Below are 27,602 nucleotides of genomic sequence, written 5' to 3'. Positions count from 1 at the left end.
GCAGTAACCCTTTTCTGTAGCACAATTGACTCAAACTAGCCCAATTGAGAAATATCTGCAAGTGCTGGTACAGTCAGTCATTTCTTACCTATTTATTTACATGTTTTGATGTGTCTATTTGTCCTTCTGCTAGTTTTAAAGTCTCATAATCAGACAGTTACAAGTATATCAAAAACAAAAGAAAGGTCATTGTGAATGGTGCAGCACTGAGTGAATGTTGACAGGCTTTTTATATCCAAGAAGACACAATCAAAGTTTTGAAATATCTGCTTTGTCAATTACTATAGTCCGTGTCATGTAGGAAGGCAGCCTACTCTTCATCTGTTTTGCACATATCCCTCCATTAACCACTAGCAGCAAATAATATTAATTCTCTTTCTGAGCAGCTATCCATGAAATACACCTAGGTGGTGGCAATCTCTCTTCCCACATGCTACACTGATGGCATTCTTTGTGACAATACAGTTTCATTCGCTGAGCAACTGAGCTATTCATCCAGATGTCGATGTTGTTTCCTTGTAGCAGTATTGCTGTGAATGTGTATCTGTAAATATGTTAGTGCGACTGCCAAATAAATATGTCAAGTTTATCTATCTATCTATCTATTTATCTATATCCGAATCCCGCTCCAGCTACTGCCAGGTCTGGGTGCTGACGAGTTCTCTCCATTTGGCTCGGTCCTCCCACCACTTTTCTTCCTCCACTTGCTGCCAGGTCACACCTCTCCTTTCAACAGATATTCTCACTCCCATTTTCCACCGTGTTCTTGGGCGCCCTCTAGGTCTTTTCCCATCCATCTTTAGTTCTTCCGTAATTTTGGGGAGTCTCTGCCCATGCATCCTCTTAACATGCCCATACCATCTTAATCTCTTTCTTTCAATTTCTTCTCAAGTGACGGCAATAAATGCAAAGTGCTCCACAAGCAGGTGGGGAGATTTGTTTGCTGCATTTATAACTTTTTCAGATGTGAATCTGAGAATGGGACTCCTATTGTTGACATTTTGAAGACCTACAACAAACTACAGAAGTGTGCATTGGCAAGAGAAACGTACAGAGAATAGTAAACAAAAATTTACAAGCTGTAGAAATGTCAGGAAAAGTTGGTTTTGTGTCACAAGAGACTTGTAACACAAATATATGGCTTTGACAAGGATGTTTTAAGGCACTCTGTGTTTGAAATGTGTATAGATGATTAATACCCAACATCCCAGAAACTTTTTATAATTAGAAAATAAGGTAAAGATAGATCGCTCCCTACCATAAACCCAACACGTTTAGTTGCAGACAATTAAATGACACATACACATTAGTTTTCGGCCACAGCCTTCATCAGAATTTAATTGTGCCTGTCTGCAACTTAATGTGTCATCTTTACAGTAAGTAGCAATCTGTCTTTTTCATACATCCTTGATATTTGAACCCAGGGTTTCCATTGTTTGACTCATTGTAATTGTGCATGAGAAAATTGCCTTCAAATCACGTGCTACATAGATGCAAAGAAATTATAAAGCATTGGTTTCAAATATGTTAAAAGTAATGATGGAAGAATGCTTTTAATGGAAGGAAATGACATAGGTGCACCATGACCCACATTCCTGAGAATGACACACAGGATAAGGCGATAAGTTGCTCCAACAGTGTATTACCTGAATGAAACATGGTTGAATCAGAATCATTCCAGGAAAACCTTGTGGAAAATGAGTGACGAAACTGGCAGTTTTAAAGTTTGCAGAGGAAAAAGTTCTCGAATAAGTGTTATCTTCTGGTTTTGTTTCAGCGAGGAAGCTAGTAGTAAGATGTAAGAAAAATGACAGTGACCAGTGACTACCTTTCAGAAATGAATACAGTCGGTTTGGAGAACTGGTTCACTGAACAGTTATCACAGTTTTTACGATTTGTTCCAAAGATGGTCATTGTAATGGACAATACCATTTCAGCTGTTACAGATGCAACACTAAGTACAAACACCAGGAAAATGGATAGTGTGCTCTGGCTTAAGAATAAAAATATTCTGCACAGTATAAGCCAGACTTGTGATGAACTCCTGCAGTTTGTTAATTTACACAAGTCATGTGACAAACTGTATCAAACTGTATCACTTTCTTGCATGTGAATGTGGCCACACAATTTTGCTTTTACCTCCATATCACTGTCAGTATAATCCAACTGAATTAATTTGGGCACAGGTTAAAGATTATGTAGCAGAAAAGAACAAAATACTCAAGAAAGACAGCTGAGCATGAAGCAGTAGACATCATCTCCCCTTCATCATGGGCAGACTGTGTGCAGCACACTGTAAAGCTTCAGGAAGAGGGAAGTGAAGATGGTTATAAGCCTTGTAACTATCACTGAAAATTTGCAACCATATAGTTTACACATGGACTCAGACAGCAGTGATGATGTTGTTTTGTTGTAGATTTTAGAACAAAGTAAGGTAACAGTAGTTATTGTTTCTAAAGACTAATGATTGTTAAAAAATTATGTTTGTCTACATATCACTTGCATAAATAGTATATGAGAACTTCCTAGTTTTTATTGATTGGGAATTTGTGCCCCAAAAAGTATGCAGACATTCACTTACTGTAAGTGACATAGCTAAAATTATAATGTGTTGGCCAAGGATAAGCAGCTAGTTTGTTAGCTGTGAATTTTAAGCTTTTCCCAGCACTTGCTATGCTCTAGTAACTCGAGAGAATGCGACCACATCAATTTCTCAAAAACTCAGATATTTTGCAGGTAACCCAAGTCATTTTCCAGGCACAAATTTGAAAATGTCGTGAAATGATTTGGGTGGGAGGTGGGGGTTACCTGTCTAGATATCAGTGGTTTTTGTCATTTTTGGGCAACATTCCCTTGAGTTATTCAAAGAAGATGATTAGTTGTTTACTTGTTCCATGGATGAGAGACACACCAAATGATGCAGGAAGCCTACGGTGATGAGTTCTTAGCTGTAATCGGTGTTATGAATGGTGCACATGATTTAAAAATGGTCAGATGGCAGTTAAAGATGAACCTTGTTCAGGATGCCCTTCCACATCTAACGATGATGCTCACATCGTGAAGGATGTCAAATCAAACACCATTCGGCTGTCCAATTGTTATTTTATTTGGCTACCAGTTATGGTGCTTTACTATGCCATCTTCAGGCTCCCTGACCAACATGTAGGAAGGTACCAACCTTGGTTCTGGTCAAAATAGGGGCCAGCATTCAAAAACTGGTATGTGTAGATTTCTGCATGATACAGTGATGACTGAAGATTGCTTTATTTGACATCCTGTAACAAACACCCAAGTCCTGCAACCATCTCTGAAAAGATGGGCATGCAGAGACCTTATGTCAGGAATGACATTGAAATTGTCCATGCTAATCAAAGACTGACTGACTGAGAGATTGCAGAAGAATGTTAACATTTCAATTGGATCATGTCATGAAATTCTGACACAGCATCTTGGAGTGCATTGCGTTTCTCCAAGTTCGGCCCACGACTCATGAGTCATGCGTGGCTGTTGCACAAATAATGAAATCACTGTCCTGCCTCATCCTCCGTACTCTCCAGACCTGGCCCCTGCAGACTTTTTTTTATTGCCAAAGTTGAAACCCCCATAGAAAGGATGAAGATTTGCAATAGGCGAGGTAAAAGAAAAATTGCAGACGGCGCTTCACGCAATCTAGCAAGAGGTACACCAAGACTGCTTCCAAAAGTGGAAAGTGGTGGGAGCAGTGTATCAATTATGGAGGAGAGTATTTCGAAGGAGACCATGCACAATAGGTAAAAGATAAGCACAGAAAACTTTTGTGGACAAAGTTCTGGAATTTTTGGGAGAGACCTCATGTAATGCTCGTTGCAATGAGAAGTATGACAACCTACTGACCATTTACTCAATATTGTGTTGCATTAGTCTTTTTGAGCTCAGTGAATTACACTTAGCTACAGTCAAACACACCCACACTCGCACATTATAAAATTACACATTAAAAAAAAAAATCCCAGGAGCAGAAGCAGTTTTCAAGCAAATATAATTATTTCAGTTCATGTTTGAAGCTAATTTTATTGTGCATTGCAGTTTTACTTATAATTGAGTCCAATTCTCAGTAAAAGGGTAAATGTTGTGACCAGTTGTGATGACATTAAACAATAGTCTTTTTGAGAAAAAAATTCTCTCACTGTCTTCTCAAAGCTGTGTCAGGTGTTCTCGCCTCCCAACATGATGCAGAAGCTGTGAATCAGCAGACGCAGTGTCACCAGCACATCTCTCACGTAGACAATTGATCGAAATGGATTTAAAATTCTTTTTGCTCTCATAGATATAAGTGTATAATACAGTGTACAGTACGCAAATGAATGTGACTGTTGTCTACTGCAATACAGTCTGGCAATGCGGACTTTTTCCACACTGTCTGTCACCTCACATGTGCAAATCTCATCCCCTCCACACCTCACTATTACTCTGCCTGTATGTGTGGAAGCACCTTCCATTCATGAAGCAGACTATAGAAGAGTGTCACTGACTGCTTATATATGTTCTGTTTGCAAAATACCAAGGGCTCTTGTTGAGCAAGAAATCTAGGAATATCCTATAGTCTACTTCACATTGATCTCCGCAGGATTCTGGGAATAATATTTCACTAATTTTAACCTGTAAAGAGGTGTATAGTCAGTTGTTTCACATGATTCAGCTAAAATGTGAATAATGAACACTATTTGATATATCGAACTTTCTGTCACAAACTTCACAAATAATGTAGTTGTGTATTGATCAAAATACCAGTGGCTGCAACCACAGGAAATACTCTGAAGTAAGTGAAGTAAGGTTTATGTTAATCACAGATGTTACATGAAAGCACTTCATATTTCTGTGCCACAGAAGCCAGTGAATGAATTACCTGACCATATCAGAAATAATTATGTATTGAACCTTTTTCCCACAATGTTATCTACTTCATCTGTATACCCATGGTTCTCTAATATTGTCCAATCAAAAGTGGCCTATTAGATGCACTATTTCTTCTCACCAGAAAGAATAGCTTTATGTTGCCCTTCTATTCCCCTTAAGTTGGTAACCAAACCATATGTATCTGTTCAGCCCATTTCTTTCACATATCATCCATGTACCTATGACAAATCCCATAGAAAAATCATCCTATGTCTCCTCTTACCACTACTTACTCAATGTCAGAAACAGACCTTTTTAGCATAGTCCATATCAATTCAGGGTAGGCTAGGAAGAAATCTTACCTTCATAGTCTCGGATGTTATTGAATTTAGCTTATGTTAAAATGAAGGACTAAGTAAGGCACACATTTTTGTTTGTTTTCTCCAAAAAAAATTATGCACTGTGATACAGTCCTCCAAAGATGACACTGCACATACCATTTTGAATATACGAATTTTGGAAAAAATTTTAAAATGCTGTATCTCTGGAACAGTTCTAGACATTTTGTTGGGGCTTCTTTTATTTGAAAGAATATTGCTTTACGATTACAATCCTCCATTTGGACTTATCTGGTAAAGTTCTTTTACTATAGCCTTCTGAACTTTTTTATAATTTATGGGTTTTTTTTCCCCCTCCCTGGAATGCCAATCCATAAATTTTTTAATTTTTTTCTGTTGATTAGTACCATATAGCTCTACTTTCCTTGAAAAAGGAGAGCTTCCACTTTTAGGATGAACGGCTATTATAAACAATTGAAATTTTTGCCATACATAAAACCTGTTTTATTACCACATTATCACATAACAGGCTCATAAAAATGAAAATCTAGCCTTATTTAACATAATTTTAGTTTTGAAAGGTGAGTAAGAGACTCATTTTTGAAGCATTTTAAATGGTTCCAAAATGTATGTGAAAGGTTCAAAGACTTAAAGGTTTCAATTTATACAACTTCTGTGCACTCTGTTTTGTACTGAAATTAGCCAGTCAATGAACTAAAAATGTGTTCCACTGTTTCAGTAACTTCCTTTGATATAGAGTGATGCCTCCCTGTTGAACCAATAGGAACTAGAGCACTACAGTCTTCAAAATATTGTGAACAGGAAGTGTGCACTGATGGCATTGTTGCTGTCCCTCAGCTGGAAACCTATATCCAGCAGCTGGTCCATGTGGTAGCATAAAGCTCACTCCAATTTTGTTCAACTCATAACTGGTGTCTATAATCTCTGCAATCCATCAGTCACAGTCCTGCACAAACGCCACTAACACCCCCCTTCTCAGATTGTGAATCTGACTATTATTCTGTTGTTTCTGAGGTGTTGGCCGAACGAACAAAAGTTCTTCTTTCTTCCACATTAAAGTACATGCAATATGAGTTTGCTGATCACTTTGAGTCCAAAAATGTGTCTTCTGAATTCCTTTCACAGGAGTAGTTTGTTTGGAACATTCTTCTTTTATCTGATCACGGAATTCCTCGATTTCCTCTTTGGACAAAAGACTGAAGGTTGTGGATGAGTAAGATTTCACACTCTCGTAAAACTCTCAGCATTCTGAATCGCAGCTGTATTTGGTCTGGAAAGATTATGTTTTGTAGTATGGTGCTTCAGCAGGCCTCCTATACCATCACATGGCCCCTTCCCATGACCTGTAGCACAGTATACCCAGTCAGTTGGCACAAGCGACTTACTCAGTTCAAACAGCTGGTAACGATTTTTATAATGACGAGGCGCACCATCAGAAATAATGATGACCTTCTCTATCCCTGTTTGCAGTAGAAGAATTTTTCGCTTTGCTAGCATAGCATGTGCTGAGTCACTTCCTGTGTCATCACTTATAACGGCAACTCTTGTGGTATTGTTTTGAAAATATGTAACTCCTATAAAAATTGAAACCTGTTCATTATGGCAATGGTAACCTTGTACTTCTTGTGGGAGAATTACAGACCAGTTCTCAGCCAAATCACATTGAAGCACTAAACATAGTTCTTCAGCCTGTACACAACCTTTCACTTCTGCAATGTGTTACTGCTTTCACTGACCATTTACCAAGATTATCAATGAAACTGTCAAAGGCAACCGTTTTCTTAAGTAGTTTATTTTCCTTCCATGTAACTTCTGCAGAGTTATCTGCTATGTCTTCCAGGCCAAGTGTCTGTAAAGACAATCCCTTTCCAGGGCAGTCACCACATTCTTGAAACAAGCAAGTGTCTCGCTTTATGTCACAGATTACTAATGACTTCAGATGCCCAACCAAGGTGTCATGTGCTCCAGTAAGTTCTTGAAAACTACCACACAAAGTTCAAAATTCGTGCAGTACATACATAAACAGACATCTCTAGGTGGGTGTGGAACCACCCACTTAAGTCATAGCACATAAAATTTTGATCTTCCAATATGTGAAGTCGTATAGTTGCTCTTATAAATTGCAAAAGTTTCTTTAATACTGCAAGTCATGTACCTCTTTGCTTTCACAACTTTTTGACCTTCAGCTGTTACAGCTATAGTGTCTTTTTTGTTGGCACTCTGGCGAGAACAGTTCCATTTACCTTCCACACAAAATGACTGCACTATTTGATCTTGAGCTGCTTCTACAGGATAACCATAATAGGGATCTGGTCTTCCAAAGACTCCTTTTACAGACCTCACTTTTCTTGATTTGTCTCCCATGTACTTTGATACTGATGGAACATAGTTCAAAATTGTTTTCTTTGAAAATGTCTCTGGAGTAATAGTTAAAACTTGCACCTTTTCACTGTAGGACACACAATATTCAGCAGCTGAATTGATATTTGTGAAAAATTCCTGGCAAGAGGTGCAAGAGTGCTTTGGTTCATTTTCTTCTGAAGATGGAATTTCTACTTTGAAGAGTGTGGCCAGATTTGCTATAGTGTATTCATCCAAAGCTTTACTAATTTATCTGCACTTTCTCGATGCATAGAGCTTATGACTCAACTTCACTGACCACGGTTTCTTAACAGGACTAACACCTACCTAGGTAGTTGACTGATTCAGGGTATTTAATTCTTCCTCTATAGATGCAAAATCTGCATCATCTGCACCATGGGAGGCTTCACCTTGTTCAGATACTATCATTGTTGTTATTCTGTCAAAACATTCAGAACACAAAAAGCCATCCCTTGAAACATCTTCACTTTGAAACAGAGTCTTCAAATGAGAATACTTATTCCCAACCTGAACGAAGTCTGTTTTTTGTTTGTCGTATATATCACTCTTTTATGGATATGCAAATAGTCAGCACACTTCACTCTCCTGCAGTCTGAGTCAGAAGACATTTCAAACAGTCCTTTTCACAACTCACACTGCAACTGTGTCAACTGGCAAATTCCTCACGAAAACACAGAATTCGCTGGATGGTCTCAGATTTCTGAGAAGCCTCTTCAGTAAACAAATTAGCACTGAACAACTAAAATACAGAAATCTGCAATGAACAACAACGACAAAGAAACTGATAAGACAATAAAACAAAGTGTAAGAAATGTCTGCAACAATGAAAGTGAAAAGAAATAACTGCAACAAAGAAATAAATATTGTAGCAAAGAAGTTAGTGAGGAACAAAGTCAGTAAAAGTTAAAAAAAAATGATTTTTTAAAATAAAACCTGTCCAACTTAAAAGTGGAAGCTCACCTTTACAGGGAATATAGCACTACACGGCAATAATCAACAGAAAAATAATCTAACTTTTTGCGATTGGCATTTTTGAAAAAATATTTTTTTTCTGTTAATTATAAAAAAAAATCAAAAGGCGACAGTAAAAGAATTTTGATAGATTTGTCCAAACGGAGGATACCATTGTAATCATAATGCTATTATCTTTCAAATAAAAAAATAACCAACAAAATATCTAGAACTGTTACAAAGATACAGCATTTTTTTAAAAATTTCAAAATTCGCATCTTCAAAATGGTGTTCACAATATCATCTTTGGAGGGCTGTATCTCGGGGCAGTAATTTTTTTGGAGAAAACAAAAAATATGTGTTTCTTACTTACTCCTGAATTTTAACATATGCTAAATTCAATAACATCTGAGACTATCCAGGTAACCCCCTGCCTGAAGTGATACAAATTATGGCTTTTAATCAAAATCAGGAGTACTGTAATCGTCACTATGCCTAAGGTTGCCACCATCTCACAGTAAGTCACATTCTGATCCTCTTCAATAGTGTTGCGTATGGCATTGATGTTTATTGAAGAACCACAAATTTTGATGGACTATCATGAAATTCACCACTGACAAAAACATGGCCGTAACAAAACTCGGAAAACCAACTGTAACGAGTCCTTTCTTAAGGGTGTTGATTACCAGAATCTGAATATAGTGATTTGAGATGTTATTCTCATTAGACCTTTTTGAAAATCATTAGAAGTCATCCAGAAAGAAGCTTGACATGAAATCCCCATTTTTTTTCACAGTACTGTTTCATCAAATGCTCACTCTAAACAAAGTACCCAACCAGTTTCAGAGCTGCTATCATTTTAACAATAACAAATGACAAATTATAGATACCGTACAAAAGCAGCAGCAGCAGCAGCTGCTGCTGCTATTATGATGTCATGTCTCAGTAGAGCTACCTGGTGGCCATTTGTACAATTTGAAATCTCACTCTTCAAGAACGTGTAAAAACTTAAGACTGTTGTGTATGATTAAGTTTGGTGTAAATCGATGAATGTGAGATTTAGTGTTGTGAATTGGCAGGAGCCAATTCACGGGGTTTGGAGGAAGCCGAAAGGCACGCGTTTAAGCTCACGCAGGCTGGCGTGAGGTCTGGAACAGGTAAAGTAATTATACTATCAAGAAAAGTATGTAGCTGCTGGAATACTTAACTTTAATTCATAATTGGTGAACATCGGTCTGACTGTACATGCATGCCAAGATAAATAACAAATGATAATGGCACCTTGCTAGGTCGTAGCAAATGACGTAGCTGAAGGCTATGCTAACTATCGTCTCGGCAAATGAGAGCGTAATTTGTCAGTGAACCATCGCTAGCAAAGTCGGCTGTACAACTGGGGCGAGTGCTAGGAAGTCTCTCTAGACCTGCCGTGTGGCGGCGCTCGGTCTGCAATCACTGACAGTGGCGACACGCGGGTCCGACGTATACTAACGGACCGCGGCCGATTTAAAGGCTACCACCTAGCAAGTGTGGTGTCTGGCGGTGACACCACATTTAGTAGTATCTTAAGTGATGGATGTGACCAAACATGCAATGAACACTAAATGTTTTCTTTGAAAACTATTTACAACACATAATTCAAAAACACATTCATGAAGGAGTTATATTAGAGCTATTGGCAACAAGTAGACTAGACCACTTCCAGTATATTCATTTTACAACTGATGTCAAAGAACAGTGATTACCCAAATACAAATGGCAACTGGCTCAATTAGAATAAGTTAAACATGGAGTAACCTGGATTAAGAGGCAGTAATGGTCTGTCTCAAGGGAGGAACACACAGCATTTAGCTCTTGGCAGGAATGTGTAGAGAAATTGTGGCTTCAGTTTTGAAGAAAACCTTGACCAAGTACTAGACAGAAATTTATCTAGTTGAACAGTTCAGAATGAAAGAGATCCTGCATTGGGTTGTTTTGAAAAATCAGCCTTATGCGAACACAATTTGTTTATTTTTGTATTTACCCAGACATGTTTCTACACCTGCGTGTCATCTTCTGTGGGTAAAATTTTTATTTCTGTAAAGTACAGTATGAAATTTATAATAATTTAACAACGCCATATGGATGCCTAAGAATTATAATATGTGCAATTTGCTTTGTTTTGTGTAAACACTAACCTTAAAATTACATCGCTAATTGAACTGCATTATTATACACTGGTTTTTGTGCGTATTTATCAATAATTGTTTCATGGGTAGAGGTTATGTGCGTTTCTGTACTTATGTGTCTGGTTGGTGTCTCAGTCCCAGCATTAGTAGGCTGAAACTGCATTTTGTGTGTGTGTGTGTGTGTGTGTGTGTGTCTAATATTCACCTCACTATTTTTGTGGCTGTCTACTACTATGGAACATTTCCCACCACACTCCCTGTGTTATTTCTCGTCCTTTTGTTTGTATTCCACCTAGGATCTTACATTAGCACAAGTAAACAATACTAGTACTTTAAATGAAAAAAAATCTGCTCATACATAAGATACTTTCATGTTAACTGGAATTTATCAGTTATATTACTTAATAATACTTTTTTAAAAAAAGTTTTATGCTTTGGAAGTAAGTTCTTGTTTTGGCTCGTGAACTGCAATGTACTTGTCTCAACTAGCTGTACAGGTTTCGAACAAATCGAGAAACTGTGGGTCCCCTAGATCTCGGTTTGTCGTTGACATGTGTGGTTGGTTGTTGCAGGTACCATTGCACCAGCTCGTGAAATTCCTGAACCAGGAGCAGATTTTCCAATTCACATTCTCCTGTCAAATCTTAACCTTGTGGTTCCTGTGGCTGCAGCCATCTTGGTCATCATCATTGCTATAATTGTGATCTGCGTTCTCAGAGGGAAAAGTACACATCACAAAGGTGAGAAAATATTATTTTTGTACTTTTACAGGGACCATCCCACCTCCTGAGAGAGAACTGACAGCTGTTAATAAATATTTTCCTTGGCTTCCTGACTGGCTGGATTTGAATGTCATTGTGCCACTGGCTGCTACTATTGTTGTCATCATTGTCGGTGTTGTTGTTATATGCGTTGCAATATCTAGACGATCAAGAGGACCAGAGCAGACAAGATTACGTGGTACATCAGTATTTCTTTCTTTTCATTTAACCTCACAAAACATTTAAAATTTAATGTAAATAAGTTGGTAGTAGATAGCTTCTGAAGCAATTAAGTACTCCAGATGAGAGCAAGTGCTTGTAACATTTTATTTCATATAGGAATTGACCTTTGGTTTCAAAATAATAGTAATAATAATATAACACCTTATCTTCATGTTGAAGACATAAGCATCCTGCTTGCCTGATGATTATTAAAAATATGCAATCAGGCTTAAAGCAGCACTCAGACCTAATTTATAATTCATCTGCTCACATAAATAAATTCCTTCATGAAGGAATAGTGAAATAAGGACAAAAAGAGGCTGCTCGGACATACATTATGGATATGCATGAGTAACCCCAAATCCTAAATCAGTAAAAATATCTAGAGTATAATGCTGACAAATGGGATTTTATGTATGATGTATCACAAAACTGCTAAAATATTTATTGTTCTGCACCTTGTTTCAACATGTCATCATCCAACAGATTTTAGAATGGCACAAACCACATGTCCATAATTTTAAAATATGTTGTGTATGTATTTATTTATGTATGTATGTAAGTGGGCCTATAATCTGACACAACTTCATCTACCCCAGAAGTTATGCTCTGGGCTAGACAGTGCTGTATCATATGCCAGGCCCACTTACTTTGACAGCAGTGAGTAGATACACAATAAATTTTAAAACCATGGGCATGTGGTATAAATTATTTTAAAATTATAACATCTACCAGTTGGTGACAACACTTTTGATACTAGTTGCAGAACAATAATGCAATTTAACTAGTGTGTGTGTGTGTGTGTGTGTGTGTGTGTGTGTGTGTGTGTGTGTGTGTGTGTGTGTGCGTGCGTGCGTGCGCACGCACCTGTGTGCCTATTTTCTGACTCTTTAATCTTTATTGAAAAATATTAGTCAGTCAGTCATTAGCAAAAGTTTTTTTATGTATTCATTTAGTTCCAAAAGAAGCTTGCTTTCAGCCTGATTGTCATCTTTACTCCTTTCTTTGTGTGTGGTTTCTTTTTTTCTTTTTCACATTCTACGTGAAACTTCCTATCCATTTAAGATACAATAGTTAGCTGTAAGATATTTTTAATGTACTGAAATTGTTCGTGGCTTTTCTTCTGCACCTTGAGTTTAGTAGTAATCACAGTCTGTGACATCAACGAGTTTAGACTCATCCTTAATTTTGAAATTTAAAATATGTTATTATATTGAGTAAAGTAGCTTCTTTTGTAAATTTTATGAGTAGGTCAACAATAACTCATACTGTGAAGAGTTCATGAAGGAAAATAGTTATCTGTGTGTATTACAAAGAAGATTCGTATCTGCATTGCAGTTTTCAGAAAACTGTGTTACATTTATTGCAACAGATTTTAGGAAACATAATTGTCCTTAAACTCCAGATAGAATGTGAAATACACCATGAGTGTGTAGAAGTACATTCTTATATGACTTTGTTAGATATATTGGCAATAATGTCCTGAATAATTTGAGGCATTGAATCATTGAAGGGCATTTAAACAAGACTAAGAACTTTGCAGTATTTTGGGCTAATTCTTTCTCAAGCTGTAGCGATCTCTCTCTCTCTCACTCACTCACTCACTCAACAAACACACACACACACACACACACACACACACACACACACACACACATATCTATGGCTACTGCAGATCGATGGAGGATGGAAATGAAGGGATCACATCTAACGGAATGGGGCTGGGGTGAAAGGAGTTACTGAGCAGGAGGAGAGGTTTGGTGAAGGGTGCTAATGACAGGGAAACTGAAGCAGACAGTGCACAGCATAGGACTGCAGCGTGCACATTGGCACTTGCAGTACCATGCAACATTCACTGACGATTATGTGGAGGAGTGGACTTGAAGGGTATTTCTGAACAGAGTAAGAAGAGACTGCAGGGAAAAGAATGAGGGTGCACAATTCAGAGGAGCTGGTATTATGGGGAAGCATCCATATGGCATCGCTGTGAAGTAGCCTTTGATATTGAGTTACACTCATCTTGTAGCCCCATTGCCTTCCCCCTGTCTCCATTTTGCTGGTCTCAATCCACTCATCCACATCATCATCATTATGTTGCTGCACAAACTGACCAGTGCTGGTGCCCGTGTCACATTCCTATCCCGTGTAACTGCTGCCTGGCCCTCCTGTCTGTCAGCCAACCTCACCCTAGTTGAGCTGCTGTTCTGTATTCAACCAGCAAAATGTAGCCATACAGGTGTGTGCGTGCGTGCGTGCGCGCGCGCGGGTGTGTGTGTGTGTGTGTGTGTGTGTGTGTGTGTGTGTGTTGGGGGGGGGGGGGTTACATTATTTCCCAAAAAGGGTTCATCTGAAAGCTAGTTAAGGTCTCTATCTTGTTTACATGCTTTTCAATGACTCAACTGTTTGGTGAGTTACCTTCCACCAGGACTTCCCAGTACCATATTTATGTTAGATATATTTCAGGAGAAGCCAAGAATGTGTGGGACATTCTTATTGTATATTCTAACAGCAGAAATAGACTTATTCTTGTGCATATTTCCAAACCAATGAAAATTGAAATGAATTGCATTCCTGAAACATGCTAATAAGGAACATATTTGTGAATTGTGAAGGACGAATAAGAACAGTCAGTGCTACCCAACACCCTGAAGCCAAAAATGAAGTTCTTAAAAGCCTAGATTACTCAAGTTGCTATCTATAGACTGTTGATTGTGAATACCAAAACAGCTCCAGCACTAACACTGAGGCAATGGAAGTATGTCATAATGGATATAGTTTGTATGAAACAAACTTGTTATTGTCAGACAAATAGTATGTGATGCCATAATAACAGGGCTGTTGACAGCATCCTCTTCACAATTTGTGTGCATACTGTGAAGCATGAGCTTTGAGGATGATATGATATTCAAACTTGCCTTACATCCAAATTTTACATGGCAAGATGTAGCTTCCTGTCAAAACTTTATCTAATAAATCCCCTCTACAATCCAAAGCAGCGTGTAATAAGAATTCTGAAATGCCCTGATTGTCATTGTTTTATGTAAAAAAGTAACTACATATTAATATTCAAAGATTGAACCATTGTATTTAAATACAAAAAAAATATTGACATTAGCCAATGAAATAGTTGCATAAATTTATGCAGTGCTACAACAGCACAATCCTTGAATATTGTATCTTAAGCGTTACCACATGTTCAGGTTCAGTTATCTTGTAGTTGATATCTAAGGAACTGAACCAGTGGCAGTTTTGTACTGAAACTCAATAATACAACTGCTTTTTAAATTGGGCAGTGGATAACTCATACCATAAAGATAGTTACATGAAGGGCAGCACATAAACATACTGCATTGTGCAGAACATGTAGTGACAACAGATTGATTGTTGTTGAGAACCTATAATCATTGGTAATAGAGACTCTACCATTCCTCTCTGCCGGTGATGGCAAGGCAATTTAAGACTCATGCCATTATGATTTTCTTGTGTGAAACTTGTTATTGGCACTGCGAGAATTTGTGTGGTTGAAAGTGATTTCATGAGAGATGAAAGTGGATAAATGTCATATTTGATGTTTTCTGCAACATGATTAGTGGAGGCTATACATCTCAAGTGCTCAATTGTAATATAATTGTGTTCCTCACCACACTATTGATAACTTGCATAGCTGTCCAACTATTCAGAAAGTAGGGAACGTTTCCATCTGACACCACTAGGTGTGCTTGGCAGCTCAGTCGGCATCCATTCGTGACATTGGGAATGTCTCTGCGTGTCTGGTTTTTTTGAATTTCTAATTTGAAATCGAATTTGAAATGTGCACTACAATCAAAACTCCCTCCAGTTGTGAGGTGCAGTCTGTGATATGGTTTTTGTTGACAAAAAACCTAAAACCTATAGAAATTTATCGTGAACTGTGCGAAGTGTACGGAAACAATGATTGTGACTGACAATCTTGTCGCTAAAGTTGATGAAACGATTCGTGAAAACTGTCGCCTCACAATAATGGAACTTCCACTTCACCCCCCCCCCCCCCCCCACAAGTTTCACGGACTTTTTTGTTTGAATTTGTCACTCAAAAGCTAGGCTGCCACAAATTTTGTGCATGATTGGTGCCCAAAATGCTTACAGAGCACCATAAAGAACAGCGAATGGGGGCAACATTGACATTTCTGGAGGCCTGCCACAAACATGGTGATTCATTACTGGATCGAATTGTAACTGGTGATGAGACTTAGGTGGAAGATGTCAATTGCGAGACAAAATTACAGTCCATGGAGTGGGGGCACAAAAGGGCTTCCCAAAAACGAAGAAAAGGTTGGCAACCTTGATAACAAGGAAGTTAATGGTGACAGTGTTTTGGGATAGGCAAGGTGTGCTTCTTATTGATTTTCTTGAACATGGAGCAACCATAAATTCTGCCTGGTACTGTCAAACTTTGCACAGCCTTAGAAGAGCAGTTCATAACAAACGCCAAGGAAAGCTGACATCAAAGTTTCGTTTTTGCACGACAGTGCCAGACCTCACAGGCAAACCGCACTAAAGCTCTCCTTAATTCATTCAAAAAGGAAATTTTCCCTCGTCTGCCCTACAGCCCCGATCTTGCAACAAGCAACTTCCAGTAGTTTCCCAAGATGAGGAACTGGCTTGCAACACAACGCTTTGATGACGACGCAGAACTCCAGGCGGGCGTAACTCGCTAGCTGAAGTCTCAGGCGGCAGAATTTTACAACGAAGGTCTTTCAAAGCTTGTCCACCACTATGATAAGTGCCTAATGTGTTTTGTGACTACGTGGAAAAGTAGTATGTCAGTCGCTCTTTCCGATGTATATAATGAAATGAATTTCTTGTGCTTAGTTTTTTTTTTTTTTTTTTTTTTTTTTTTTTTTTTTTTTTTTTTTAAATGCCGAAATGTTCCCTACTTTCTGAATAACCCCTGTATGGATATCTGAGACCATCACTACTAGCAATTGACAAAGGCTGTTAAATCAGTCTTCCAGATACTATGCAGAAAAGTGGAATCCTCCACATTGCAGGAGATCAAGAACTATATCTTTCTTATTGAGTGTCACATTGACCAGTGTAACTTCAAAGGAGGAAACATGACTGATCTCAATAAATAGTATAATGTGATAATTCAACCATTCATGATATAGAAGGAAAGAAATAACAGTTTTGTGATTTCTCCATAATTTATAGTTACCAGTGGTGTGTCATTATCAAAACAGTGGAAAATACAGGATGGAATAAAACAGTATTATGAAAAGGGTAGTTGCTACTCACCATATAGCCGAGACACTGAGTGGTAGATAGGTACAACAAAAAGACTGTTGGAAAGTTAGCTTTTGGCCAACAAGACCTTTAGTAAAAATAGACAACATACACACACACACACACACACACACACACACACACACACACACACACACACTCACTCACGCAAATGCAACTCACACGGGCGACCAAAGTCTGTGGCAGCTGTATCCAAATTGTGAGCAGCAGCACATGATGGGAGAGGCAACTGGGTCGTGGGGGTAAGGAGGATGCTGGAGCAGCAAAAGGGAGGGATAGCAGGGAAGAGGTGGGGCATGGTGAAGTGCTGCTAGTGGGAGCTTACAGGATGAGGTGAAGAGAGAATAGGGCAGATAGGTGCAATCAGGAAGTTAGGTGGGGTTTAGTGGAAAAGGAGAGAAGTTAAAAAGACTGAGGGTGCATTGATGGAATAGAGTGCTGTGTAATGCTGAAATGGGAACAGGGAAGCAGCTAAATGGGTAAGGACAATGAGTAACGATGGTTGAGGACAGAATGATTATGGGAACATTGTCTATATACCGGGTGATCAAAAAGTCAATATAAATTTGAAGACTTAATAAACCATGGGGTTTTATTAGAACAAAAAAAAAAGTTCACAAAATGTCCGGCAGATGGCGCTGGACAGCAAAACGTCAGTGACTGCGCATGACAATCGTGTATAAAAGGAGCTGTAATGAGAGAGAGAATCAGATGCGCCAGCAGTCGCAGCATGTTGACATTATCTGAAAAAGCGCTTCTAGTGAAGCTGTATTATCAGAATGGGGAATGAGTTAGTTCAGCGTTACCATCCTATCGCCATAGGAAGGTGATTCGAACGGGTAAAGGTCTGTTGACAAATGCTGCTGTGGCGAGAATGATTTCGAAGTTCGAAGCCACGGGTTGTTTAGACGATAGACCCCGTAGTGGCCAACCGAGCACAAGGTGTAATGCTGCTGAGACAGTTCAGGAAGAAATGGAGACTGTAGCGGGTTCGCCTATGCATGGGGAAGTCAGCATTCGTGCAGTCGCACGTCGCACCAGCATTCAATACACTACTGTTTGGTTGGCACTGAGGCATATCCTCCGATGCTATCCGTACAAAATCCATCGGCGCCATGAACTGTTAACTGGCGACTTAGTGAAGCAGAGGGCATTTGTGGTGTGGACGTTTCAAAAGATGGCAGAAGATGACGATTGGTTGAGTATCATGTTGTGGACCGACGAAGCTCATTTCACACTCCGAGGGTGTGTCAACGTCCACGACTGCAGAATTTGGGCTATCGAAAATCCTAGAACTGTCGTGGAAACTCCATTGCACGACGAGAAAGTCACGGTATGGCTTGGATTTACCACATCTACCATTATCGGTCCTTTTTTCTCTGAGGAAATGCGTGATTCTGGTTTTGTAACTGCTACCATGACGTGTGAGAGGTACGCCGATATTTTACAGAATCGTATCATCCTCAGCCCGGCTGATAAACACATGCTGGAATGTACGATGTTTATGCAGAATGGTGCTCCACCCCATATTGCTAGACGCGTGAAAGATCTCTTAAGCGTGCCGTTTGATGAGGATCGTGTGCTCAGCTGCCACTTTCGTCATGCTTGGCCTCCCAGGTCCCCAGACCTCAGTCCGTGCGATTATTGGCTTCGGGGTTACCTGAACTCGCAAGTGTATAGTGATCGACCAACATCTCTAGGGATGCTCAAAGACAACATCTGACGCCAATGCCTCACCTTAACTCCGGACATGCTTTACAGTGCTGTTCACAACATTATTCCTCGACTACAGCTATTGTTGAGGAATAATGGTGGACATATAGAGCATTTCCTGTAAAGAACTTCATCTTTGCTTTGTCTTACTTTGTTATGGTAATTATTGCTATTCTGATCAGATGAAGCACCATTTGTCGGACATTTTTTGAACTTTTGTATTTTTTTGGTTCTAATAAAACCCTGTGTCATTCCAAGCATTTGAGTCAATTTGTACCTCTCTATGTACATTATTCCGCAATTTATTCAGTTTTCAAATTTATACTGACTTTTTGATCACCCGGTATATTGCAGGCAGAGTTCCCACCTGCGCAGTTCAGAAAAGCTTGTGTTGGTGAAACGGATCTAGATGGCATAGGCTCTGAACCAGTCATTGAAATGAGGAACATGATGTCAGGTGGCATGCTCGGCAACGGGATGGGTCCAGCTGTTTCTTGGCCACAGTTTGTCAGTGGCCATTCATGCATACAGACAACTTGTTGGTTGTCATGCCCATGTAGAATGCAACACAGTGGTTGCAGCATAGCATGTAGATCACAGGACTGGTTTCACAAGTAGCTTTCTTTGATGGGACATTTGTTGTTTGTGACCGTACTGGAGTAGGTGGTGGTGGAAGAATGTATAGGACAGGTCTTGCATCTAGGTCTATTACAGGGATACGAGTCATGAGGCAAAGTGTTGGGAGAAGGGGTTGTATAGCGATGGACGAAGATATCCACAGTATTTTTACTTCTCTCCTTTTCCGTTACCCCCTCCCTCCCACACTCCGTCTAACCACCTGACTGCACCTAGCTGCTGTACCCTCTCTCCACCTTGTACACAAGCAGCACTTCATCATCCCCCACCCCTTCCTTGCTAGTACACAAGCAGCACTTCATCATCCCCCACCCCTTCCTTGCTATCCCTTCCACTCCCCACTCGAGTCTCCTCCTTACCTCCACCACCTAGTTGCCTCTCCCATCATGCATTGCTGCTCACAGTCCAGCTTCAACTGACAGAGACTGTGGTCATGTGTGTGTGAGTTGCATTTGTGTGAGTGTGTGTGTGTGTGTGTATGTTGTCTATTTTGTTATCTGAAAGTTCACTTTCTGACAGCTTTTTTTGTTGTAAATATCTGCAACTCAGCATCATCGCAATATGGTAAGTAGCAACTATCCTCTTCATAACAGTGATATTCAGTAATGGTACAGTTTAAATTTTATACTCCTGAGTTAATGGTTGTTGGATTTTGAACATCATTCATAAATTTCCAGGAACGAGTTAAGAATAAAATTGAAATTAAGAGTTATATTTCAGAATAGAGTCTATGAATGGAATTTTATAGTGTACACAGTTAACTTATTTTCTTAACTCATTGATTCTGAATGGGGTTCCATAGCTTTTTATCAATTTTTCGCTCACCTGGAGGTGTGAAGTAATCTGTCACAAAAATCAGAAACATATTTTGTCCATGATTTAATTTTACTGTCAATCTTGCTATTGATTTATCATTAGGTATTCAAAGATGCCCTTCCCCTGAGTTGCAAAAGGATTTACACACTGTTTCTTACTTTCCTGTGTAGTGTGATGTGATGTAGTATAACTTTACTGTGCCTCATTATCCTAATTTGCTTTTCCCATCTGGTATGCTTAGTTTAGTAATTTGTGCAAAGCAGAGAACAAATTCAAATTTGACTTATTTGCACATAGAAAACTGTACCAGAATACAAAATATGTGAGGGCTAAGTTATGGGACATTATGCAGTTGCATAGATATGTATAGGTAGTATATTTCCTTCCATTAACTTAAGTACTTCAGTTGAAATGCATGAGACACTTTACATGCTTTGAGTTTAGTATCACCACCTGGTGTATGTGTTAATACTGTACATAAATTCATTCCTTGGGTGACTGTACAGGCTATGAGTTTCTCCACATCTGTTATGTGTGCAACACACCTAGATCATATTAAATGCTCACAAACATAAAGCATTTTAATGCTATAGATTTATTTTCAACATTAACATTTAGTACTGCCAGTAATTATTCTTTGTTTAATTTGTCTTGGTATGGCACTTTTGGTAATTATTTCACATTTTTGAAAATGTTTTTACCACATAAAATTCTTATTTATAATTTATATCTGAATGAAAACTTACTTCAGAATGTGAAATATTTTACAAAATTACATGCAGTAAGATGAGAAAAAATGCAATTCAGTTTTTATTGTTAAAACAAAATTACAGTTTTTACAATTATTATATTTTTGAAAAGTCATTTTGTAATGGATGAAATATATCTGACATTTTATTATGTTTGCCCATATTCGTGTCTTAGGTTTCTGCATGTGTACACACAATTTTAGTTGCAGACAGCTGACAACACATAAGTGATTTTCTGTTTTAATTACAATAAAAATGTTGCTACTTTATGAAAGTGATCAATTGTTTAAGTAACTTCTGAAAGTCATGGTGAGCATGCTTTTGCTCCGGGGATGAATCTGTCTAGCTTATTTGATATAAATAAACACATTTTGTTATTTTTGCATCTTGCTAAATTTCATTGCTTCAAATTTTAATTTCGTTTGTGGATATGCTAATGTAAATATTTACAGGCTTTAGTCAAAATTTCAATAATACGTACCACCAAACAATAAAGATAGATAACTATAGCTTACTTTGTCAAATGCCACAATGATCCTCTGATTGCATTTCTGGTGCATTTATTGCATTTTATATAGACAAAGGAAAAGCTGGCTTGTTGAACAGTGATTGGTTACATGAAAATACTTTCGAATGTATGTATTCAACCTTCTTCAGAACTCTCTTAAGATAGTGTCAGTGATTAAGCTGTATGGCAAAATCTGTTTTTCCCCAAACCAAGATTTCAGCTGCGCTTAAAAACTTTATTATCTGGGTAAAAATACAGAAGATATTTATCTTTATTGTTCCTTGGAAATACTTTTTTTTCTTATTCAAGGTTTTTTAGTGCTCATTTGCAGCAAACACAGTCCATACAGAGTATTATTTGTTTCCACACTTGCACAACCACATAATGTAAAATGATTTTTACAAAACCATGTTCTTTATAATATATTTATGACTATGTACAGTTTATTTTACTTGAAGGCAATAACCTTACGTTAAAGTTATGTTCAGGAGATACAATCTGTGATGTCTTATAAAGCAAGATAGCATTTGAACTGGAAAAATTCTTCTTCTTCTTCTTCTTCTTCTTCTTCGCTTTCTTCCTGTTTTATTAAATGAAAGTCCACAGTAATATGAGGGAATTTAATACCAAAATTTTAATCCCCTGGAAAGATAGCTACCTGCCAGCAGCTGTAAGTTTGTTAAACAAAAGAAAGAATAATTGAATATAACTTCTTATAATGAAGTAATTCTGTGAAACCCTTTCTTGTCTTGTCATTTATTTGATTTATCTACTGGGAAAGAAACAATAAAGTATTTTGTTTGATAAAATGAAGGATAAGTAGCAGAACTAAACAACCAAATTTTCCCTGTAAACCAGCAGGTTAGTGATCTCCCAGAAATCAAATAATGCACATTGGGGAAGTAAACTGAATATTTAAATAAACTAGAGGGTCAGTTGGGAAAATAATTTAAAAACATGAAAAACAATTTAAAAAATGAAGAAAAATCTGATCTAACTAGCAGAAAAGAAACTCCTTGCAGTTAAAAAAATGCAAGTACATAATAGAAGCCAGAAATGATGATGAAGGGGGTGGGGGAGCCTGTAACACAGTTCCACAGGTGTAAGGAAGGGAAAGTTATAGTTTAGCATGCAAATGTCATGATCACTAATTCACATAGACAAAAGTGACATAAAACTGAAAACTGTTTTGTTGATGGAAGTACCACTGAATCCAGTTGAAGTGGTTTAAAGAAATCAAATAAAAGCATGAATCATAATGGCCAGAAGGGCCTAAGAATGTAGGACAAGTTCGTAATATGGAGAATAAGCGAATATAGCAGAACTTAAAATCAACAGAGATGATAAGCGCATTATGATAATCTGTAAGGTTATTTAGAAATTGTTGTAAATATTGTACTTTTATTACATAAATGATTTAACAAACAACCATGCTCTTATTTTCTTACTGTACTAAACAGAGCTATCACTGAAATCTGTATGTATCATAAGATACCATCATGTGAAGCTTTAATGATTGTTTTGCTGGCAGTAATAGTGAAATAATTATAAGGTTTGAGTGTACACAATAAGCTTTTGATAGTTTCTTAGACATGGATAGTAGGGTGGAAGATGATAATACACATGTCCTAATGTTTTACAGATAATTTATTGGTAAGAGGGCTTTCCAGTATTGGAAATTAGGTTTGGGATTAGACTTCGCAGATTAGTAGTATACTTCAAGCGTGTCCGATCATGGAAGTCTTAAAGTGCGCTATTCAGAAAATTCTGGAAAAAAAGGGCTCTCCAGTTTTAACCATAGCTCTTGCGCATCCCTTATGTATGGTCAGAGTAGCATTCCAGTATACAGATGGAATACCTCAGTGAGTAGCATGCTAGACTGTCATTCAACTGATCTGGGTTCAATCCTACCTATCTGCTGGTACAGTTTCATTATTTAAAAAAAATGTTTTAAAATTATAACAACTGTTAAATAAAGCTAATGACCTAAAGTATTATCAGTTCAATCATAAATAATTTTATTTGTTTCTGAAATGGCTGTTGCAGCTATTTCAAATGTGAATTACACTCATTAATATTTTCTTTTTAAAAAGTTGTATAATTTGAAATTTGTTGGAGGCAAATTAGTTATCACTGTCACAAAATTCTAGGTGGGTTTCAATTACAGAATATCCTGTTCATTTGGCAATTTTGTATTTTATGTGCAACCACCAGAATGATAGTTGCCATAAAAGCATTAAAAACAAAAAATATTTTGGCATCTTGCACAATTTATGAAGGATGATTGTTTACAGGAACAATGTTTTTGTAAAAGACCTGTGACTTTGTTGACATTCCTGAGAACTGCTCTTCCATCAGAAAAGCTGGAAGCATACCAGGCATATTGGATCATTTCCTTAAAAATTGGTGATGATAGCTGTTTGATGGACTATTTATGGTATTTTTATACAATCATCATGAGAATTTATCTATCTATTATTTTCAATTAGAAAAGCACAATTTTGTGCACACTTTATCAGATTTTTTACTTGTCTATAAAAAATAGACGTCACATGGTTCAACAAGTGGAGTACATTTCAGAGGAATCACTTTAATTGTAGATCTTGGTGATTTCACATCATCCTGAAAGATTTTGTTATATAATTCAGGCTTTGCTTGTCCATCCCAAGAGTCAATAATTAACAGAAACCATTCTTGACCCACATAAGACTTCAAACACCAGTTGAGAAAGTCAGTATCAGCTCCGTCATTAGTTTCCCAGAGTTGCAAGACATAATTACTACTACATTTTTATAATTTTTCTCATATTCCTTTAAGTTTTGTGAGCCCACGGACCAAAGTTACCAGTTGACTCTTATATACAAACACTTGAGTTAGGATGTTTCCACACAGAGTGAGACCATATTGAGCAGTATATGTATGCATCACTTTATTAATGTCATGTCTTTTGAGAAAAATAGTTTTTCTTCCTTTGACAGCCAGAGTCCTTTTGTACACCGACAGATACTGACAACCCGGAAAGAAAAAACAGCTGAAATTGAAGTATTTTGTCAGAGAATCTTAAAAATAGAGAGCAAAATGAATTTTTAAATACTGTGCTGTAAATACGCATCTAGTTGGCATTGATAACAAAATCTTTGTTGAAATTCAGTATCAATTTTAATGTCTGGGTTCAAGCAGTGTCTGCAGCAGATAAGGTTTCTTTGATAGTAACCATTTCTTTTCTCGGAATAAATTTTGTCATTTTTTGTGGACAAATTCCATGCTTATATTTGAATTTATGAACCCAGTTGTCAGAAACTTTAAATTCGAAATCTTTGAACTGCTGCACTGCTTCTAAAGTTCACTCTCATAAATTCTGTGTAGTCACTTGCTGATAAATCTCTTTGGCTTTAACAAACTGATCATACATCCAGGAACTGATTGCTGTATACTTATCAAATTGATTGCTTCCTTTTTTTTATTTCTCCTTCCCCCGGGATAAATATTCCTTCTTTCACAACTGTTCATATTCACTCTATAAGCTGTGGTATTCATAATTTTCAAATGGCTCAACTTCATAGTTTTCATTTTCACGAGCAAGTTTGGCATCAGTCACAAGTATTGTGTCAGCCAACATTACACTTTTTGAAAGGTTCCACTTCACAGTTTACATTGTCATGGCAAGTCTGGCATCAGTCACAAGTATTGTGTCAGTCAACATGTCTGTATATGTCTTCACTCATCTACATCTACATCTACATCTACATTTATACTCCGCAAGCCACCCAGCGGTGTGCAGGGCACTTTACGTGCCACTGTCATTACCTCCCTTTCCTGTTCCAGTCGCGTATGGTTCGCGGGAAGAACGGCTGCCAGAAAGCCTCCGTGCGCGCTCTAATCTCTCTAATTTCACATTCGTGATCTCCTCGGGAGGTATAAGTAGGGGGAAGCAATATATTTGATACCTCATCCAGAAACACACCCTCTTGAAACCTGGACAACAAGCTACACCGCGATGCAGAGCATCTCTCTTGCAGAGTCTGCCACTTGAGTTTGCTAAACATCTCCATAACACTATCACGCTTACCAAATAACCCTGTGACGAAACGTGCTGCTCTTCTTTGGATCTTCGCTATCTCCTCTGTCATCCCGACCTGGTATGGATCCCACACTGATGAGCAATACTCAAGTATAGGTCGAACGAGTGTTTTGTAAGCCACCTCCTTTGTTGATGGACTACATTTTCTAAGGTCTCTCCCAACAAATCTCAACGTGGCACCTGCCTTACCAACAATTATTTTCATATGATAATTCCACTTCAAATCGTTCTGCATGCATACTACCAGATATTTTACAGAAGTAAATGCTATCAGTGTTTGTTCTGCTATCATATAATCATACAATAAAGGATCCTTCTTTCTATGTATTCGCAATACATTATATTTGTCTATGTTAAGGGTAAGTTGCCACTCCCTGCACGAAGTGCCTATCCGCTGCAGATCTTCCTGCATTTCGCTGCAATTTTCTAATGCTGCAACTTCTCTGTATACTACAGCATCATCCGCGAAAAGCCACATGGAACTTCCGACACTATCTACTATGTCATTTATATATATTGTGAAAAGCAATGGTCCCATAACACTCCCCTGTGGCACTCCAGAGGTTACTTTAACGTCTGTAGACGTCTCTCCATTGAGAACAACATGTTGTGTTCTGTTTGCTAAAAACTCTTCAATCCAGCCACACAGCTGGTCTGACACTCCGAAGGCTCGTACTTTGTTTATCAGGCGACAGTGCGGAACTGTATCAAACGCCTTCCGGAAGTCAAGGAAAATGGCATCTACCTGGGAGCTTGTATCTAATATTTTCTGGGTCTCTTGAACAAATAAAGCGAATTGGGTGTCACACTATTGCTGTGTCTGGAATCCATGTTGATTCCTACATAGTAGATTCTGGGTTTCCAGAAATGACATGATACGTGAGCAAAAAACATGTTCTAAAATTCTACAACAGATCGATGTCAGAGATACAGGTCTATAGTTTTGCGCATCTGCTCAACGACCCTTCTTGAAGACTGGGACTACCTGTGCTCTTTTCCAATCATTTGGAACCTTCCGTTCCTCTAGAGACTTGCGGTACACGGCTGTTAGAAGGGGGGCAAGTTCTTTCGCGTACTCTGTGTAGAATCGAATTGGTATCCCGCCAGGTCCAGTGGACTTTCCTCTGTTGAGTGATTTCAGTTGCTTTTCTATTCCTTGGACACTTATTTCGATGTCAGCCATTTTTTCGTTTGTGCGAGGATTTAGAGAAGGAACTGCAGTGCGGTCTTGCTATGAGAAACAGCTTTGGAAAAAGGTGTTTAGTATTTCAGTTTTATGCATGTCATCTTCTGTTTCAATGCCATCATCATCCCAGTGTGTCTGGATATGCTGTTTCGGGCCACTTACTGATTTAACGTAAGACCAGAACTTCCTAGGATTTTCTGTCAAGTCGGCACATAGAATTGCTTCATGAGAAATTATCGTTGAATATTTGAATGCAATCAAATAATTTGGCAGCAAGCAAGCTTTCATAATAAACAACTGAATTTTTTAACATCACCTTTGACACTTCACTGTATAAAGAATCTGCAGCTTCTGATACTTTTGCGATGTCTTCATTGACAGACATTTATAATTCATAACATTGTAAAAATTTCAATAATATTTTACAGTACTCTGTAAATGTCAGGAAGGAACTTGTACTGTAGCAGATAAGGCACATTGCTTGATTAGTTGCATGCTGGCCTTATCACTTACTGACCGTCGGCCTGTTTGTACATACAATAGGTCAACAGCTATGTTTTGCTTTTCCTCAAATACCCCGATTCCTCATATTTGCAAAGAATATTTATAACCCTTTCATAGCTTATAATATCCCACAATTTTGTAATAACATTGTAATGATAGCAATTAACACTTTAATTTACATCCATTAAAATGCATTTGAAATTATTCAACTTCTTAAAAAGAAGATATTCATATGTGTAATTCACATTTTAGGTAACCTTCGACAGCCATTTCATAAACAAAAGAAAGTTATTTTTTATTTAATTGATAGTACTTTAGGTCTTCGACTTTATTTAAATGTGATTATAATTTTTATAACAATTAAGAAAACAAAATAATATTGAGCCTGCAGGTAGCATTTAATGTGGG

The 27,602-nt window shown here is 37.9% G+C and overlaps 1 protein-coding gene across 1 annotated transcript in view; it reads left to right on the top strand.

The window, feature by feature from the left end:
- Positions 1 to 27,602, top strand: part of LOC126195428 (Down syndrome cell adhesion molecule-like protein Dscam2) — an 879,015-nt gene that overhangs the window by 767,963 nt on the left and 83,450 nt on the right. The window contains exon 30 of the mRNA XM_049934039.1: positions 11,504 to 11,692. Coding sequence (XP_049789996.1) covers positions 11,504 to 11,692 — 189 coding nt within the window. The remainder of the gene's footprint in view (positions 1 to 11,503; positions 11,693 to 27,602) is intronic.

This window comes from Schistocerca nitens, chromosome 7 (assembly GCF_023898315.1).
Source record: "Schistocerca nitens isolate TAMUIC-IGC-003100 chromosome 7, iqSchNite1.1, whole genome shotgun sequence".
NCBI classification, from domain to species: Eukaryota; Metazoa; Arthropoda; class Insecta; order Orthoptera; family Acrididae; genus Schistocerca; species Schistocerca nitens.
The sequence above is the reverse complement of the archived record's forward strand: the minus strand, read 5'-3'. Positions and strand labels throughout refer to the sequence as shown.